Source organism: Hippocampus zosterae, chromosome 10, assembly GCF_025434085.1.
Source record: "Hippocampus zosterae strain Florida chromosome 10, ASM2543408v3, whole genome shotgun sequence".
NCBI classification, from domain to species: Eukaryota; Metazoa; Chordata; class Actinopteri; order Syngnathiformes; family Syngnathidae; genus Hippocampus; species Hippocampus zosterae.
Window position 1 is genome coordinate 20419419 of NC_067460.1, and position 18606 is coordinate 20438024.

Below are 18606 nucleotides of genomic sequence, written 5' to 3' on the forward strand. Positions count from 1 at the left end.
CGCCCCTAGTGGACCGCCAAGTAATTGCTCACTAAGCACAATGAAGGAGCCTTTATAGCGGCCTTGTATTAATTTACAAGATCGATATTTGGCTGAGGCATATCGATAATCGATCGGAAGAAAAAAAAACATCGTGATGTAACAACAGAACGAGATAGTGTCACATTCCTAGTGTACACACACTGGCAAACCTGCGGCACTAGTCTAGATACAGACTTACCTCAAAAGTTGAATTAAGTTTGGAATGATCAATTTCTTTTGATGGTGAAACCAAGAGAGTGATATTGCATAATCAAGAACTTCAGGATGCTGGTTATTTATAGCAGGTGGCCTATATGTGTCCAACACTGTACGTTTAGTGGAATATCTGCAAAAAAAAGTGCTGGAAGTCCCAACGCTAACATGCCAAATATGAGAATAAACCACATTACTGCATATTTGTTTTCCGTTTTTTTATTCAATCAATGTTACATTAAACTAACATAAATAAACATTTTTATGAACAAAAGGCACACAAGTTCAAATATAAACAAATAATGTTTTTACAGTTTGTCTCAATCAAACTTGTCTACAGTCTGAACATGAGCAGTCAGAAAGACAGAGTGAGAGAGGGAGGGGGAGAGAGCTAGAGAGAGAGAGAGAGAGAGAGAGAGAGAGAGAGCGAGAGAAAGAGCTAGAGAGAGCGAGAGAGAGAGAGAGAGAGAGAGAAGGCGAGAGCTGCAGCGTCAGGATGAAAACTATACACCCCCCTTGCGGAAAATAAAGCAGTGGGCGCCAATGCAGCAACGCACGCCAACCAGGAACAGTTGTAACTTTGTACGAGTCCTCCATGTGAAGGCTTACAGTACGTAGATGTCCATTAGGAAAAAGTTTTACTCAACACTTCCGTCCATTGACTGGTTCAAGAGGCCCAGAGATTTAAGTCCACTAAATAGAAACACGCAACACGTCGACTTGGAGCTTGAAAAACATACAGGCCAGCAGCAGGGATAACACACAAGGTTTTTTTGTATTTTGTTTTTGCTTTTTTTTTTGGTGTTGTTTTTAATGAATGGGGTGGTCCGAGTTTGCCTCTGTTGGTTGGTTGTTGCGTCCTTGAAATACAAAACTCAACGATGCCAACTGTCTACTACTTACTAAAAGGTAAGGGCGATATCATTAGATTTTCTTGAATGTTCTAGTTAACACGGTTTACGACTCCAGCCAAGCACGACTGTTGCAAGCCGTCATCCCCGACTGAATTCTCAGTACGTTTACATGCACACATTCATCAAGTAGTAGGTTCTACTCTCCATGTACTGTACTGTACTGCACGCTTCTACCCGTCACAAGGAGTTTTCAATCCAAAATCAAATCCAATTCAATGTTTACGGGTATTAAGTAATACAGTCGTTGGCGTGTTGTCTAGCGTATGTGAACGTACTGAGGGAGTGACATTGATTTTTGTCCCTCGACAGTCCACTTGTGTCCAGTTGAGTACGGTCTCGACTTGTCTGTGGTTCTTGACGGAAAAACCCAGTCAGGTTGAATCCAGTTGACAGCTTTGTTTGCGAGCGTCTCTTCGGATGCTTGTTGGAGTTAGGGGAGGCCAACCACCAGAGCAGCCAAAAAGAAAGTGTGCTCAGAGGGCTACCATGCTGGGTACCTCCTCGTAATGAATGATAAAGTATGGGTAGCTCTGGTCGTCGTTGAAGATGACGTAGATCTGAGGGTCCACCCAGTTGTCCACACAGGAGTCATACAGGTCACTAGAGGCGTCGCGGGGGTTGATGGGCGGAGGTCGTCGCATTGAAGGATTTCCTACAGTAAACCTGCACAGAGACGAGGCCGGGTTGAGTACATGGCGACAATTAAGAGCATGATGTGGTTTTCAGACAAACGCCCGTCTGGAGGGTTACGGAATAATTCAGCATCGAGAAGAAGATGATCTAAATTTAATGATGACAAGACTGCTGCTCTTTTGTGTGCTTAAGAAAGCTTGAATAATATAAGCGTAGGAGCACGTGGCTTCACATCAGAGCATGAACCTTGTGTGGTGAACGTATATGAGATGAGCCTACGTGATGCCGCCACTTTGTTTGTGCAGGTCTAAAGAGCCATAAACCATACACCTTTGCACAGCTCTCTTGGGTTATGAATAAAATACATTGTACATCGAGGACATTTACCGCAACGCACTTTGAAAGCATGAGCGTGAACGTCAGTGGACTTGTCTTGGATGACTTGACTTTGTGGTGCTGAGTCTGTCAAAAGTTGCTCAATTTCCACACACCTGCCAGTGAGCACTTTGGCCAGGAACATGCAGTGGACTCCTTTGGGCGAGCGCTTGGAGAAGTTGTGCGAGTAGACGGCCTTCCGGGCAAAGTAGGAGCCCTGGCCGAACATGGTGGCATGTTTGCCACAGACCCTCGGGTCAAAGTTGTGCTTGCAGATGCCCTCCACAACGTCCGCCGAGGTGCCGTGGAAGAGATGACGCTCGCTCAGCAGCCGGTCCATTTCGGACAGCCGCCTGGACATGTACTCCTTCTTCCTGTGGAATTGGACAAAGAGGCTCAGTCCCACATTCAGATGTGTTCATTTTGTATGCATATCAGCACTTGAGAGTGTGTAATGCTCGTCAATCGCAAACCACACAGAGACAACATTTTCCACTCAAATTCACACCTTTGGAAAACGTAGTCTTCTAAATACATGTTCCGGGAAGCGAATGGCTGCGGCGAGAGTCAAATCAAGACACTTTGACTGTGAGGTAAATATGCTAACCATATGCACCTCAATGCTGTCCCACTAAAAAAGTATGAAAAAAAAATCTACGATGCACAAACGCAGGTGATAAATTAAAAAACTAAAACTAAAACTAAAACTTGAACAACCTTGTTTGCGCAAAAACCAGTAAGAACACCAGGGCTAATCCGTTTCTTGAGCAACACGCACACGACTCGTTTTGTGAGCGGATCAATCAGGCATACGCAGGCCAAAGCCAACTCGGTGGTGACCCTGGCATCACCTCCCGTGATCCTGCCGCTTGTGACTTGACACAGACAGCCACTGAACATATTCCAAACACACACCCTTCACTTTTTTTTTAACCAACAAATTGCATGGCACAGTATGCATGCACTTACACGCGCATGCAATTACACACACACAAACACACCATGAAGGATTCCTGTGTCAAAACAAGAGTGTGTGGGGAGCGGGGGGCGTAATCAAGTGATGACCAGAATGGGGCCTCACTCTTAGAATGACACAACGCCAGTCATTGTGAAACGCTTGCGGTACCAGTCTGTGTAAGTGTGTCACCGCTGATAGGACCCGCCCTGCTCCGACCGCAGTGGCTTGCCCACTGTGCTCACAAACGGAACATCACAATCACCCAAACATCACCCCATCCGCTTCATTCGCACACAAACGCCAGCTCGCTCTCACGAAGCTCCACCGGCGCTAGTTTCATTTATCCTTTCTTCCTCTTCCCCTTCGCAGTGTTTCACATTCCGCCCTGTGTAATCACGTCTCTGTGCAAAGCCGGCTGAGTGTGAAATGATCACATACTCAGCAACGGCAACAATCAACCAGGGGGTTGACGCGTTTTATTTTTCTGGTCACGGCAAAAAAATAAATAAAAAGGGAGTTAAAAGCAACGCGGCTGGATTTGCAGACATGCCAATGACAGAGCATCTTTTTCTGCTTGTATCTCGTCGCAGCGTTTTCGATACTTTCTTCAACTAACACCTCTCTAATACAATGCACAATGCATAAAACACTGAAGTATGTTGCAAATAAATTCACCAAAAGGGTTGACAAAACACTACTTTGGCAACACAATAAAAAATAAAATCTGCAAATCCATGTCATATTGTCTTTTTTCTTGTGGAATTTTTGGGGAAAAATAGAGTTCAGGAGTGAAACATTTATTTCAGTCTTTCATTCTGTAACAAGGGCGGCCCGGTAGTCCAGTGGTTAGCACGTCGGCTTCACAGTGCAGAGGTACCGGGTTCGATTCCAGCTCCGGCCTCTCTGTGTGGAGTTTGCATGTTCTCCCCGGGCCTGCGTGGGTTTTCTCCGGGTGCTCCGGTTTCCTCCCACATTCCAAAAACATGCGTGGCAGGCTGATTGAACACTCTAAATTGTCCTTAGATGTGGTATTGAGCGCAAATGGTTGTTCGTCTCTGTGTGCCCTGCGATTGGCTGGCAACCGATTCAGGGTGTCCCCCGCCTACTGCCCGAAGACAGCTGGGATAGGCTCCAGCACAACCCGCGACCCTAGTGAGGATCAAGCGGCTCGGAAGATGAATGAATGAATGAATGAATTCTGTAACAAGTTGCTAAAATAGATCGGCATGACTGCGTGGAAAGACTTGTTGAAGAAACGCACCGCTCACCTTTTGTACTTCTCCCAGAGGAAAGGATTTTGTACCCGGAGTATCTTAATGATCCTGAACTTGGTCTCCGCCACCGTTTTGTGGAACAAGCTGTACACGGTCCTGTAGCTGCGATCGTCACGGGACACGGGCACCTGCAGAAAGTCTTGGCTCACTGCCATGGGCAACCAGGTCTCTGGGAAAAGGCTCGGCGGGTTGGTGCTGGTCGGGGAGAGCGGATGCGACGCCGTGACATCCATTGATGAGGCGGACGACAGGGAGGAGGAAGAACTAGACAGCGGAGACGAAGCGATGCCACCCAAAGTCCTGGACAGAAGAGACGGAAGTGTTTTACCCAATTACATTCTCGCTCAGACTCAACTCATTTGCGGCAGGTAGTGAAGGCAAAATAGATTTGGTCTGCATTATACATTTCATCACCTTCCATTTGTGCGTTGACAGTGATCAAAAGATTAGAAAAGGGAATCTAAAACCAGCCATGAAATATTTTAGTTGTAATGAATGCTGTGTCAAAACTGTGGACTAGCGGTTAACGCGCCAAGCCAACAAATCTCAGCGCCGACATTCCCATGTGGAGTTTGCAGTTTGGTTTTCCCGTACATATCTTCATACTTTTTATTTTGGGCCGGCACGGCTCCAGGACTTTTTTTTTCCACCCTCTCTCGGGGGCTGAGCCTCCCCTTTGTCTCCCCACTGTTGTTATCTTCCCAGTCTGAGCTTCACTGTTGTCAAAATGCTGTTTATTCAAACGACCACGCTCGGTCTTCCACAATATCCCTCCGGCGCCGTCAACGACGACGCCAGTTTTGTAACGGAGCTGAGAAAGCCAAACAGCAGACACGAGAGCGAGAGACAAATGAAGTGCAGATTGCGCAGCGGTCATTGTGTCAGGAAAAGCCACTTTTGTCTGTCATGTGGGGCACGAACAGCGGTTTGTCTGTCAACTTCGCACTCTCCCGCTGTAAATGAAGCCGGTGCCATGAGCCACAAGAACGTGAGCCGCGGTGTGTTGTCAAGAGATTTTTGATCAGTTTGACTCCAAGTCACACTGACAGTTTTTCTCATCCTGTCTGTCTGGTGTCGATCTCGCGCGACCGACGACATCTGGATCCCCGCGGGGGCTTTGAAGCATTGACGCTAAACAATTGAGAAATGAAACAGTAACAAGGGACCAGCGGATTGAAAAGGAGCGACGGCGTCACTCAAATAAACAACCTCAACTTTTAAGCTTCTGGCTGGTTGTTGCTAACGCACGCGCGGGCGCGCGCACTTGTTTTGGACACGAAAAACTTGGGACGCTGGATTCACTGGAAACTGTTGAGAACAAAATCCCCCGTTCCAAATTCCAGATCGCAGTCACGTTTCACACTCCATTCAACTGGTCTGGAAGGCATTTAGCGCCCTCCATCTTTCACTTTCTTGGCCGTGCGCCTCGCTTTCTCTCTTTCTCACTCACTGTCTCTCTGTGTCCCCTGCACCCACCATCTCATCTTCTTTCCTCCATCTCCGACACTCCTACATTTTTTCCTTTTCATAGCTGCCAGGTCCTGTACGAACAGCTCGTTCTAATTCGCTCAGTGTGGGATGAGAGCAGATGACTGGCCCTCTGCCGAGGACGTGAAAAACTCTGCAAATGAGGTGAGATGACACTTGTTTTGAATCTGGTATCACATTCTTCTGGACTATCACTGCGGCGAGGGGTGCGAATCATCCCACTACTCGAGAAAATGGCCACGGGGAGAAGTGGGATCTCTCAAAGCCGCTTGTTTCCATCCTTGGTTTCCTGTTTTTCTGCAGGAAAAAATTGGTTTAGGTTCTTGTCCGTTTCTGTCTCACAGAGCCCTTTTCCGCCAGTGCACTCAGAGGACACTTTGCTTCTGCACTTTGCCGTTTTAGTGACCGGATCAAAGCCAAGCCAACCAAGAATCAACCACTCGTCACTCGCTATGCTGTCAATATCATGACATCACATTTACATGGACTACCGTTCATCAATGTGCACCACGCATTGTCCAGTGACCCTCGCGTTTCCACCTTTCCGAGTTCAACTTTATAAATTTCACGTTGTTCAACAACTGATTCTCAACATGCATTCATCCGGAATGCACATTTGAAATGGTTGAATGGAAATACCACCGCAGGCATGCTTTGAGTCTCGAACCTGATTTGGCCTTGGTGTCTGTGACACATTTGTTGCCTGGATAGTAAATACAGCTCAGGGATATTTCATATCAAGTGAAATATTTTACTTACTCTAGATGAGGGGCAAGCATCACCGAGGACATGAACATGGGCCGCTTCTTGATCTGACGCCTGAAGCCAAACATGGCATTCTGCTGGAAGCCCTCCCTGATGTTTAGGATGTACTGGTTCTGGAGCGTAATGAATCGCACCTCCTTGAGACCCCTCAGAGTGGCCTTTTCTATTAGCTTCACCACAGGCTATTGGAGAGAAGTGGAAGGGGGAAGCGATGGACACGGAAAGAAGATCATTAAGATGCTTTTTGGGGTTTTTTTACAGTCAATAGAGGGAAGGGGGCACATAAGAGGTTGATGATTTGGTTGGGAAAAAATGCAAATGTGTTATGACAGCTGTGTTACAATTGTTAAGTGTCACTGTCGTGTATTCAGATGAGCCCGTATTGATCCCGCCCCAGCTGCTGGCTAACTGATTGATCGAGGTAGGGTTAATGTGTCTGGACTGGAGGTCATGAGCGCGCCTCACCTCGGAGTATTCCCTCCAGCCAAAGTTGTCTCTGCAGTAGTACTTCCACACCGTGTGACAGCTAGAGGTGGGGTTTGGGTTCGTCACAGGCATGGCGAGAGGATTGGGGGGAGTGGACAGCCGGCGGACACGATCAAACTTCAGGTCACAAACCCGCATGGCTCCAAAGTCCAGGGAAAACACCGATCCCCTGAAACACGCAGTGGTAAATGAAGATGTTATTGAAAATAAAATCTCGGTCATTTGTAGTCACGGGATATGAGCCTCTCTTGTAACCTGGTCAATGTTCATGAAGCAGGCATATTAACCAATATGACCTGACCTAATTACTCAGCCAATGAGCCCGTCTGGACAAACACAATTTTTACATCACTTGGCGACGAACAAGTGGAAACACGTGAAAGTCGTCATGGAAACATGAAATCTACACACTTTGTAATGATGCTGTATGTGATCAAAAGGCTTATGGTGAAGCTGCATTTAAACCCAGAAAAGGAATACAAAACAATGCACCAAAACTCTTTACTCGACATTTCACCATTTGCAATGTTGTGATTTGAGTCTTTTTACAATGAAGAAGTGACTTTCGGCTTTTCCCTCATGTCCAATGACACACGCATCTACAGAGTACTGATTCAGCTAAAGCTAGCATACCAGGATGTCATTACTTAGTAAGGAATAGTCAGTTATTTTTCATGTCAACACAAGAGCACATTTTGAATTGATACATATTTCCAGAGCTATTTTCCAAAGCGCTGTAAATCCGTTTTAACAAACACTAATTTGATCCTGTTAAGCAATTTCCAAATTTGCTCAATTTGAACATGTTCGACAAAAGTTCATCTTCTCTCTCTCTCTCTCTGTCTATATGTCTGCATTGAGTCAAACATTTTATTTTGTCAAGCTCAGCAAGCACCATCTAACGTCTCGATATGATACACTGTCGCTTAATTGGCGACAGCATCGTTTGTGGACTGACAAACAAACACGATTTGCAGTTTGGTAGCACCATTGCTCTTATATACACACTCGCATTAGCATCCTGGCTATTGGACAAAATAATGTAGCTTGTTCATGACCTCTCTTAAGCTCGCTGGGTCATCACCTCATAGTGTGTGTGTGTGTGTGTGTTGCGGGGGGTTGACAGTCTATCTACATTGGTCTGCCATATGGCCTCTGGCAAATAGTGTTTCTGGGTCAGACATAACACTTGCATAAATACGGGCACCATATATTGGCACGCTAGGCCGCAGACAGTGGTGAGACGGATGATCGTGCGCGCGCACACGCGCACAAAATATTGCCAAATACTGTATATACTCATTCAGGTAAAATAAACAAAACATGCACGCTAAAGGTTAACTCATTGGCCGATTGATTGTGCTTCCTGGGGAAACTAAGTTAGTGATGTCTGTGCGTTGGGAAGTGGCTTAAAAGTAAAGATTGTCTGGAAGCATTCAAAGGATGAAATCGAATCCAATTGTGCGGAAGTTGAGAAATAAAGGGGGCCAGCCCGTTTGTGTAATGCCACCTTTTAACTAAAACCAGATAAACCAGCACTTTTTGCAAACAGTTGCTAACAATGGCGCAACACAGCTTCTCCATTCATGTGCAAATTCACTGCATCGCCACCGTGCCCGGGCGGCTTACTTCAAAACTGCTGCTTTCACACACTCCTGCTAAATCTGGTACATGGGCAACCAACTCCCTCACTCAGCAGAACAGGTCAACTTCGCAGGAGACATAGGAAAACACAAATTCCAATCATATTTCTGCATCAAAAACTATTTGGAATATTTATAACGTCTTGAGCAGGGACAATTGGGAGTTTTTCATGAGCTCTCAACCATAATCGTCAATAAGTGATTAAGCTGCACCTTTACCTCCACTGCACAAAACAAGGTGCCGAGTCATGCCTGAGCACACTTTGAGATCAACTGGATGTACTGCATATATAGTCGCGGTCTGTTTCTACTTAGTTATCGCGTGACCGAATGAGCGTTTGTAAGAGGAAGTAAAACTGAAATAAATAGGCTTAACATATGCAGACTGAACCGTTGGAACTGTTCCGAGAACGTACTTCAGAGAATGTACTTCACGCAAAACTTTGGGCCATTTCCAGTCATTTCGTGATGTTTGATGGTGACATCGAAAGTTGAATTGTAACTGCAATTGCGGACCTGCGAGAGAGGAAGAGGAAGGATCCAGGAGGATCAAAGAGAAATTTGAGAAAATGTACAGCGCATGCACGTGGATTCAGATAAAAGTACATTCTTCATTGTTTTCGATGCTTTGATGGACTGCTTCTTTCCTTTTGTTTTGGATGGAAGCCCTCCGGATGCAGCTGCACGCCCCCCCCCCCTCCCCAGCCCCACCCCATCGACATACATACACACAACCCCCTCTTTACACATACACACAACGGCTGTTTGGGCATGTTCAGTATATTCTGTTGAGCAAGCACATTTTAAACGGTTATTATCAGTATACAAAGTGCACTTTTGTGTCATTTACAGGCATCCTCCCCACCCACCCATTGTGTCTCCCACCGTGTGGCCCGAACAGAAAAATATTTGGACAGCAGACGGGACAGCCAGTGATTTTCACAGACATTTTCACAGAGCTCTGCCCTCCCTTGCTCCCCGACTGGGTTTGTAATGTTCCAAAAATAAAATTCCGCCAGTTAAATTAAGTGCACTCAAACGGGGGTGCTTTGGACACGGAGGCTAATCAAAAGTTGGGAATAGAGACGTTTTTTGGCGCTCGCTCTGGCAAGGTCAACTTGGTACGTTACATGTGTAAAGAATAAAATGAATACATCTGCTGACTTGAACCGAGGTGTGCTTAAGGTGTGGAGGCAGGCCACGGAGAGAGAAAAAAAAAAAAACAGACAAACCTGCTCAGTACAAAGCAGCTGAACGTTCACAGCTCATTGCGAAGGGCGAGGCGACACTGTTGCTGGGAAAACAACAAGCCTTTCACCCAGTGTTTAAAAAAAAAACAGTTAAGAAAACTCACAGCATTGGAAAAAAGGCTGTTAATAATCACCCCCCCCCCCCCCCACCGTTCCCCGGTTCCTACACGCACACATACTACATGCCTTCAAAAGTTTCTCACGGCTCGACACACACACACGCAGACACGCAAACACACACACACAAGGACGTGCATACCAGCATCAGTCATACGAGTGTGAAAAAAAAAAAGAAACAGAGGGCTCACTCGCATACATTCTTTAGACAGGTTCGTGTACACACATGCTAGCCTCATCCAGTTATGCCTCGATAAATATACCTCATCGATAAGATCTGTTGACGAAAGCTCCTTTCAGACAAGAATACACAAAACACACACACACACACTCACATAGCGAGACTGATGTCATGGTTTTGAATTTGTTGGAGCTCCATTTCGAAAAGGACACATTTTTATAACCTCTGCCTAAGGTATATGTTTTCAATATTTTACTGAGAGAATTGTGTAAATAAACACCACCTGAGTGTCAACAATATGTTGGACAATGACAACCTGTGACATTTTCATGTGGATTTTGATTGGTTTCAGTTGTCGTTCCATTTTGGGGGGGACACGTTTTTATGAACGTAGTGAGGATCACAGTAAACTTGCAAGTTCCATTGTAGTCGATTTTCGCTTATTACTGCATGCGTGTACAAAATGCTCAAAGTACAAAATGTGACAGATTCAGGGTGCATTGGAGAACGTAATCAACTTCAGATGCTGCCAGGAGAGAGAAAGAGAGACCCTCCACATGTTGAAACTGAGACCATTACAAAGGTTGATCATGAAAACATAGACAGACATCTCAGACAACCCTTTCAGGATCACAAATGAACGGGGCATGAAAGATGCGTGGGATGAGCATGACCAAAGTCTTCACAGATTTTTTTTTTCACGAGAAATTTTGTTCATATGGACTCTTTTGATTCATAGAACATTCTGAAGAATTCCTTCACACTTTCTCTAATCCGAATAAAGTAAGTTGATGGTTTGTAATTGGGTAGGTGGTCAACTACCTAAACACGCTGCAGAGGAAACTGCAACACCAATTCAAACTATTGTGTTCTGTGGCTTTGACAACAATTCGAAATAGTATAGTTTAAGAACATTAACAAAGAATTGTTATGGAAATCTACCTTTTGAACATCCACCAAGGATATTCATTTGAATAACCATCCCTATTCGTGACTAACAAAGAGGCAGAGCAACACCTGACCTCACCCTGCTGATTCATGGAATGCAAGTATGTGCACGCACGCACACGCACACACACACACGCACACACACAGCGTGATGTCAGGTCACTTTGCCCTGAGTCCTCTGTGACCCTTAATGTCAGTTAATGACACTTTTATCACCTGGCTAACAAAAGAGCCCTATCGTGAGCTCTCATTTATTCATTCACAAACACATGCTCGCAACCACACACACACAGACATACACCCACACATAGGCGCGCTTTGTCACAAGGTCATGCAAGAATTTGCAGGCTGTCTTTCAAGCCCCGAAAACATGCCACGATTACACACACATATGAAGAGGAAATGGGCTTGAGACATTCTGTTTTCTAAATCTAACACCGCATAGCGCGTTGTAATCGTGGGTTGAATAACAGAAAGTACTGACACCCTTTTCTTGCATATAAAAACTCGTGTTCAGCAGTATGGAGCAGTTAACCAACAACTGGACCGTTGCGGATTACTGCAGTGGAACTTGTCTATCTAGAAATGATGACGGCAGCATTCCCGCTCAGCGCTGACTTCATGACTCAGGCGGAATAAGCATTCCTGTTCATCATATGGACGGGATTTACCTGTGCTGTGGATAATTCACACATGGGAATAGTGTCGCACCGAACTCACACTTACAATCTTTAAATCTTGTCTCAAAAGTCATTTGTATTCTCTGGCTTTTGACTCAGCATGACTCAGACTTGATTTAAGTTTGACTGTTTTCTCCTTGTCTTCATTATCAATTTATTGTTTTATTGTATGTATGATATTTGCTCCACGTACAGCACTTTGTATACAGCGGTGGTTGTTTTTAAGTGCTCTATAAATACAGTTGAGTTGAGGCGAAATAATAAAAATCAGAAACGCAAAGAGCTGGATCTACATAACAGATGACAAAACATGTCAAGGGTGTAATGATGGTCAATCTTGTTAAGTCGGCGGGTGCTCTCGGGTTAACTGTTGATTGTACCATTTGACTCAGGTAACCGTAGTGATCACCCTGTGCCTGGGTATGTGCATGCTCTCATGAATAGACCGGTCAGATTGAGCCTCTATAGAACAACATCAAAGAGATGCGGCGGCAGGCTAGCGCAGCACAAAAGGCTTTGACAGCACCATTGGTGAGTAGACCAGAACTTTTATGGGTTTAAAAAAAATAAAATGAAATACAACATTTAAAAAAAATGGAGCGACCCACTACGTGTTGAATACAACAGCGCCTGAGCGCTCAAGTGACCAGCAATCACAGTTTAACCTTCTCTGGATTTGGTCACGTGACAATCGCAAGCTAAGCCCTTCAGCACCCTGATGTCATTTTCAGTCGATAACAAGTGTCAAAATGGCCACCCCCTGAGATGGAAAAACAGGTGGATTTTGTTGCACATTGCACAAGCGTAATATTCATCAGAATGCGGTGTTTAGACTCGTCAGGGTTTTTACTTGAGTCAGGTATGTTCATTCAACCGCTGCTTGTCAAAGCCACTGTGTGTTTTTAAGACGATATGGAAAGAGCAATTAAAAAATATATATATCATATTTTAATCACGTACACGTTGACTTTACATTGTTATGCTCCTAATTGGCTTCTTTTTAGGCCTTTTGGCGTGCCACGTCCCTGTCGGCAAGAATGTCGATGCACTTTTAAGGACAACTAGAGTCACTTGCACTCTCCTACCAGGGATGGGCAAAATAATTGACTGATTGTCAATTTAACAGTTAAACATGAATAACTTTGTCAATTGTGTGGATAATTAGTGACTAATTGAGCTTTAAGCGACTGAGGCGAAATGGCGTGTGATAGGCAGCTAAGTATATCTGCAAAACATGATCTGAGCTACATTCATGAAGACATCTGCTAAGCTAGTCCGATGGGTCGCAAGAATATGCTCAGTAAGACACTCGGATTGAAGCAGCTATCCAGATAAAAAAAAAAGTCACTCATCTTGGCGATTAATTGATGTTATCGATTAATTTGATCATTTAAAACAACTATTTTTTTTAATCGCATTGCACGCTGCTTCTGTTGTTCAACGTGTATTACCGATGATGTGCACATCGAGGTCAGGCAGCATAAGAAAAGATGAGCGATGATTGCGAATGATAAAAGAGGACATTTTATTTGCCTTTGTGGCATGTGCAGTTTCTGTCACGGGAGCCAGCTGAGCCTGTCTGGCTGTGTGAGGGCGGAAGACACTCACAGCCCAATTTGGTTTGACATCACCAGGTGCATATCCTGTTTGAAGAGCACTTTGCATAGAGCTTCGGTTGACGTCAACAACTCTTGATATAAATGCAATGTCGTGCATACAGGCAGAGCTGAATCTGCATGTGGTCATTCCAGTCAAAGGTACACAGTGGCTTCAAGTTGTGCCTGGGGTACATATGATGAAGCGCTACATTCTTGAACAGAAGAAGCTCTTTTGGCCCACGGCGTACTGACCGACGCGGTCAAACCCGACTGAACTGTCAGGCGGCGTGTGCAGTTCGGCAACTACTCATCATGAATGGCCGACAGCAGGGCATTGGTTTGTTTGCCCGTCCGTCTCAGACTCTCCGAATTAAGGGTCAATCAAAATACTTATTTGCAGTACCTCAAAATACTGTTTGCTGATCGGAACAACCCCACCCCCATTGCAGCATGTTGCTAAACATGAACAATGTTCAATCTCCTGATTTTGCGTCATAGTCCATTTCAGTTGTTTACGGCCACGTCACTCGGTGTCCGTCGGGGACTCAGAGAAGCCAAAGGATCTGACATTCCAATAAGACACTGCGCATCTTCCAAGAATTATCATTGATTAATCAATCATATTGACCATACAGTGTAGAGTACAGAAACCTGTTTACAAGTACATCATTTGATTTGAGTGCACACCCTGCCTAACATTGCAAACGCCGCATTAAGTTCCTCCTCTAATCCTCTAATCCGTCTTTGTATGACTGGTCCCAGGTGATCTGGTGAAGGGGTATAGTAGATGTGGACAAACCCGGAGTAGAACGGTAACACGGTGAAAAGCCTTGGCAATGTGGATCTTACCCTGGCGAAAGGGCTCAAAATTGTTTTGTAATTTACAAGTGTGGTTTTCTCGTTTGACACATTTGGATCAACAAGATACTTTTTTTGCTTTTCCACATCATTCGCATGTTGATTATTTATGTAGTCGTGAAATAGAACCACTGTGCTATTATATATCCATTTCCGGTACCTCCCGTGCTCATATTGCGGAGGTGTAGTGAAACCAACTAAATATCTACTGTTCCTGTTGCATACAGCACACAAAGGAATATTAACTAACAAGGCAAAACTCATGTAAACTGCTTTTTAGAGCTACTTTTCCAATTTAGAACAAGGTCACCGTGCATGGTCTCATTGTGTGCGACTATGCATGCATACAGTATACTGCATACAGTTCGGCAGGAAACGGCATGCTCCTTTATGCCACCCCACCGCGGTTTGCCAAGTGCTCGCATGTGTCTGTGTGCGTGCGTGCGGGTAACTTTGAGGGCGTGTGAGAGGAGAGTGAAAGAGCGGTTTATCTCTGTCTGCTAAACTGTGTGCGTGTGAGAGCTGCGAGCCACTGAGCTTCTCTTTTCTCATTCGCGTGAGCATCTGCGTGCGAGCGGAGAGAAAGAGAGAGAGAGAGAGAGGGAGTGAGCGGGTGTGTGTGATTGTGCGTGTGTGTGCTCTATTGTGTGCATGTCTATGACCGAGGGAGGGATAGAAGCTGCCAAGTGCGGCTGTGTCAGTGACCGCACGAGGGGGTCACAGAAGTTCACCACGCTCTGCCATGAGTGCTCTAAAGTCTGCTTAGGACAGAGCTGCAGCCAAGCACAGGGCTGACTTACAGGAAATGAATCACAAATATCACAGTGGGGAGATGGGAAGTCATATGGTGAGGAGTCGATAGATTACCTTTGCACACGACAACAGAAAAACAACCTTTTACTGATAATGACGGGCTATATAAAACGCTATATTTTACACATGCGTGTATGAAATAAAACCCGCTTTTTTTTTATGTGAAGGACAATTGCACTCCAACGTGTGCATGCCAGCCCCCGTGTTTGTCAGCGCTGGTGAAACCAAGGAGGAACAAGTGTCGTGTTTCCAACACAATGAATGAGAAGTTGCTTATCATCGATAAGCAGCCTATCAGCTTACTGCGGCGCCATTGTCGTCATGACATTGGCACTGATCCATTTACGCTACAGAATCCTCTAGAAACACTTACAACACGACAGTATCTCATGAAGCAACAACTAACTGCATTATACAAGTCTGTAGTGATCCATTTAACTCTCGGCAGCAACCCCTGAACCAGGAGTGACTCAGCCTAAAGGCAAACAACAAAAAGCTAATTTGTCATTGTTAATTGCCAATTTCATATTGTCAAAAGATCATTTCACATAACAGATTTTTGTCTTTTTAACATTGCAGCCTAACCCTGTATATATCTGAAAAATTAAGATTAAACACGATTTTAGGTACTTTTTGTTCCTAACATTTGTGTTGTCAGCGTGTGTCGATTGTCAACAAAACGTAAAGGGCTTCTTGAGTGAAAACCCGAGCCATCACAAAAAAAATATCTGACAAAAGGTTTAAAAACACTACGAATGTGGGACGGACACTTACTGGTACTTGAGTCTGACTTGGTCATTGTCTGGGTTGCAGTAGAGTCTCTCCAGCTGTTCCTGGGATTCATCTGCGATGCTTTGCCACGTCTGAGTGTCGCTCCTGCGGATCTGCCAGTGGTAGGGCAGGACCGTGTGGTGGTGAGCGCAATCACTGCCGTACACGCATTGTCCTTGGAGGAAATCCACACAAATGTCCACAGAGTCCGACTGGTGTGTGTGATACTGAAGCTGGGTGAGCAGCTCAAATACCAAGTCCAGAGAGGCCTCTTCACTTTTGTCCTGAAAAAGCACTCGATTGTCAGGCAGCTGGGCTTGCACGAGGAGGGGGTGGCTGTCCTGGAGGGCACCGTAGTCTTTCACAGGGAGGGGATTCGGGTGAGTTGAGCAGTCATTACTTTTGATGGCTCCCTCTTGACGAGAAGCCTGAGGGGCAACTACGGGAGGCACGTCCCTGCTGGCTGACGTTATTGTCCCTGTGCTCCCCGCAGCCTTGAGGCCTGCCTTAGGTCGCTCCCCTCTGCGCTCCATTTCCTCCAGCTCCACAGTAGTATCAGCCATCTCCACATCTCCGGTCCCCGCTGCGGCGCCGTCGGCGGACGGCGAGTCTTTGAGGCCACACACTGGTCGGATGCAGTTCTGTTTGGCCGCGACGGCCGCACAAAGGTTCCCCGGCGTGCGTCCAGCCTGACTACGCGGCACAAACACGCCGTCCCCCGATATGTCGCCGCTGAGCAGAGAGGTCAGGATGGGCTCCTCCAAGGCGCGGTGAAGGCATTTGGCATCTAGTTTCCTCTGCTTCTTTTTGAAATAAGGTTTCACCAAAGGTATTTTGTCCGAGAGTCCCACGATTGAGTGCTCTCTGAAGTCCTCCCCTTCATCCACATTTAAGCTCACGTTCAAGGCGATCCCAGTCCGTACACCGTCTGTGGATTTCTGTAGAATGTGCAAAGTTTTATCCATGTTCCACACCTAAACCTCGGCGGTCCTGGAGGGGGGAAAGAGGTGATAGGGGTAGTCATCAAAGGTAATGCCTAGAATATCGTGGCCTTTTCACAAGGTGAAGTCATCTTGGCGTATCAAGCAATATTTATTCGCTGCTGACTCAAAACTCGCCGTTCCTTTCCTGGAAAGAGAGCCGGCACCGTCGATGTGCTGAAACGAAACCTAGACTGTATTTAACAGCTGCGACACCACGAAGAAACAACCAAGTGGATCGCACTTGAATAATAACGTCATACTAACTGCGTCGGGCACGTACGAGTAATAATTCGGAAAAATGAGCGATTCACGAGCAACAACGGAAGCGAAAACTAAATGACTTAATCCGCGTGAGGGGGTGTGGATAAAGTCACCGTCGCCGGCTTCGTTTATCTTGTACTAATTGTATAATGGCGCTTTTATTCGAACGTTCTTGGGTGCCTAACAAAAATCGGTCTTGTGCCTCCAAGAAATTGGGAAAATTAAGGCCGTGGCAAGATACTAGAACTATAACCGCTCTGTCCCTCTCTCTTTCCTCTCGCTCACTCTCCCGGGACGCTGTATTTTTGATCACCGGAGTCCGATACGCAGCTCCGGGTCGGCTACGTGCAGGGTAGACGTCGCTGCCACCGCTCAACTTTGCACGTCGGCCATCGCTCGCGCCCTTACACGCTCTCTCTCCCTCTCTCTCTCTCTCACACACACGCACTCACACACACACTCACACTCACACCCACACACACTTATCCACTGCGGCGGAACAGCGGAAAAAAGACCGCCGCACCACAGCACCAGACGCTTTCATCCATCTTGCTAGCTTAGTTTCCTCTCATCATTTAAGAAACGTTTCTTCAATTGGCGCGAGGCTTCTTCACGGCCTAGGTCGTGACTATACTGTATCCCTTAAACAGCAACCGCACTACGCAGAGTGTCCCTTCAACGTCGTGGCTTCGTCTAAAAATTAAGAAAAATACTCCCCGTACCTGTGAGATGAAGTCCTCCCGCCACTCGGATCTCGGCGCTCTTTGATAGGTTACAACCGGTGAACACATCGGCGGAGCACGGTTGGAGAGCTCCGCAATATATCCGCGCAGATGAAACGGTAGTCCGGGTAAATTTCGTCGTGTCTCTCTGATGCCTCCGCCGCTCTCATGCTTTGTCTCTATCAAAAGTGCGGCCGTTTCTTTGTGTCCGCCCGAGAGCCGTTTGGCAAAGGAAAGAGATCACTGGATCAGTGAGCACAGCGAAAGGAGCTCAGCTGTGAGGGGAATTGCTGTGCTGTGCAATGCTGCCTCTCCTCTGCCGGGACAGGTCCCGCCTCCTAACCTGCTGGAGGTGGGACTCGAGATCGCGGCTCGAGCTTCAAGAACAAGAGAAGAGTCGTCTAGTGGTGGCCGGAAGAAGTTGCAGGTTGACGGGGCACGGCAGCCGCCTTCGTTCACCCATTCCTGCAGCAATAATAACTGTCATCTGTCTGATTTACGATGATACTAGTGCAGCGTGTTATACCGGAGACAAATTCCTTGTGTGTTCTACATACTTGGCCAATAAAGATGATTCTGATTCCGATTCTGATCCATAAATTCTACTAATGATGAATTATATATACCCTCCCCCCAACAATATAATCAAAGCTG

The 18606-nt window shown here is 46.0% G+C and overlaps 1 protein-coding gene across 1 annotated transcript; it reads right to left on the reverse strand.

Annotated features, from left to right (window-relative positions):
* Positions 1-437: 437 nt before the first annotated feature.
* tiparp (TCDD-inducible poly(ADP-ribose) polymerase) lies at positions 438-18408 on the reverse strand. Its single transcript, XM_052078250.1, has 7 exons — positions 17953-18408; positions 15990-16976; positions 7107-7296; positions 6636-6823; positions 4383-4688; positions 2273-2530; positions 438-1811 (listed from the first exon to the last, which is right to left on the reverse strand). The coding sequence occupies exons 2-7, from the start codon at positions 16949-16951 to the stop codon at positions 1622-1624; spliced, it is 2094 nt and encodes a 697-aa protein (XP_051934210.1). The 5' UTR covers positions 16952-16976; positions 17953-18408; the 3' UTR covers positions 438-1621.
* Between the last annotated feature and the right edge of the window lie 198 nt (positions 18409-18606).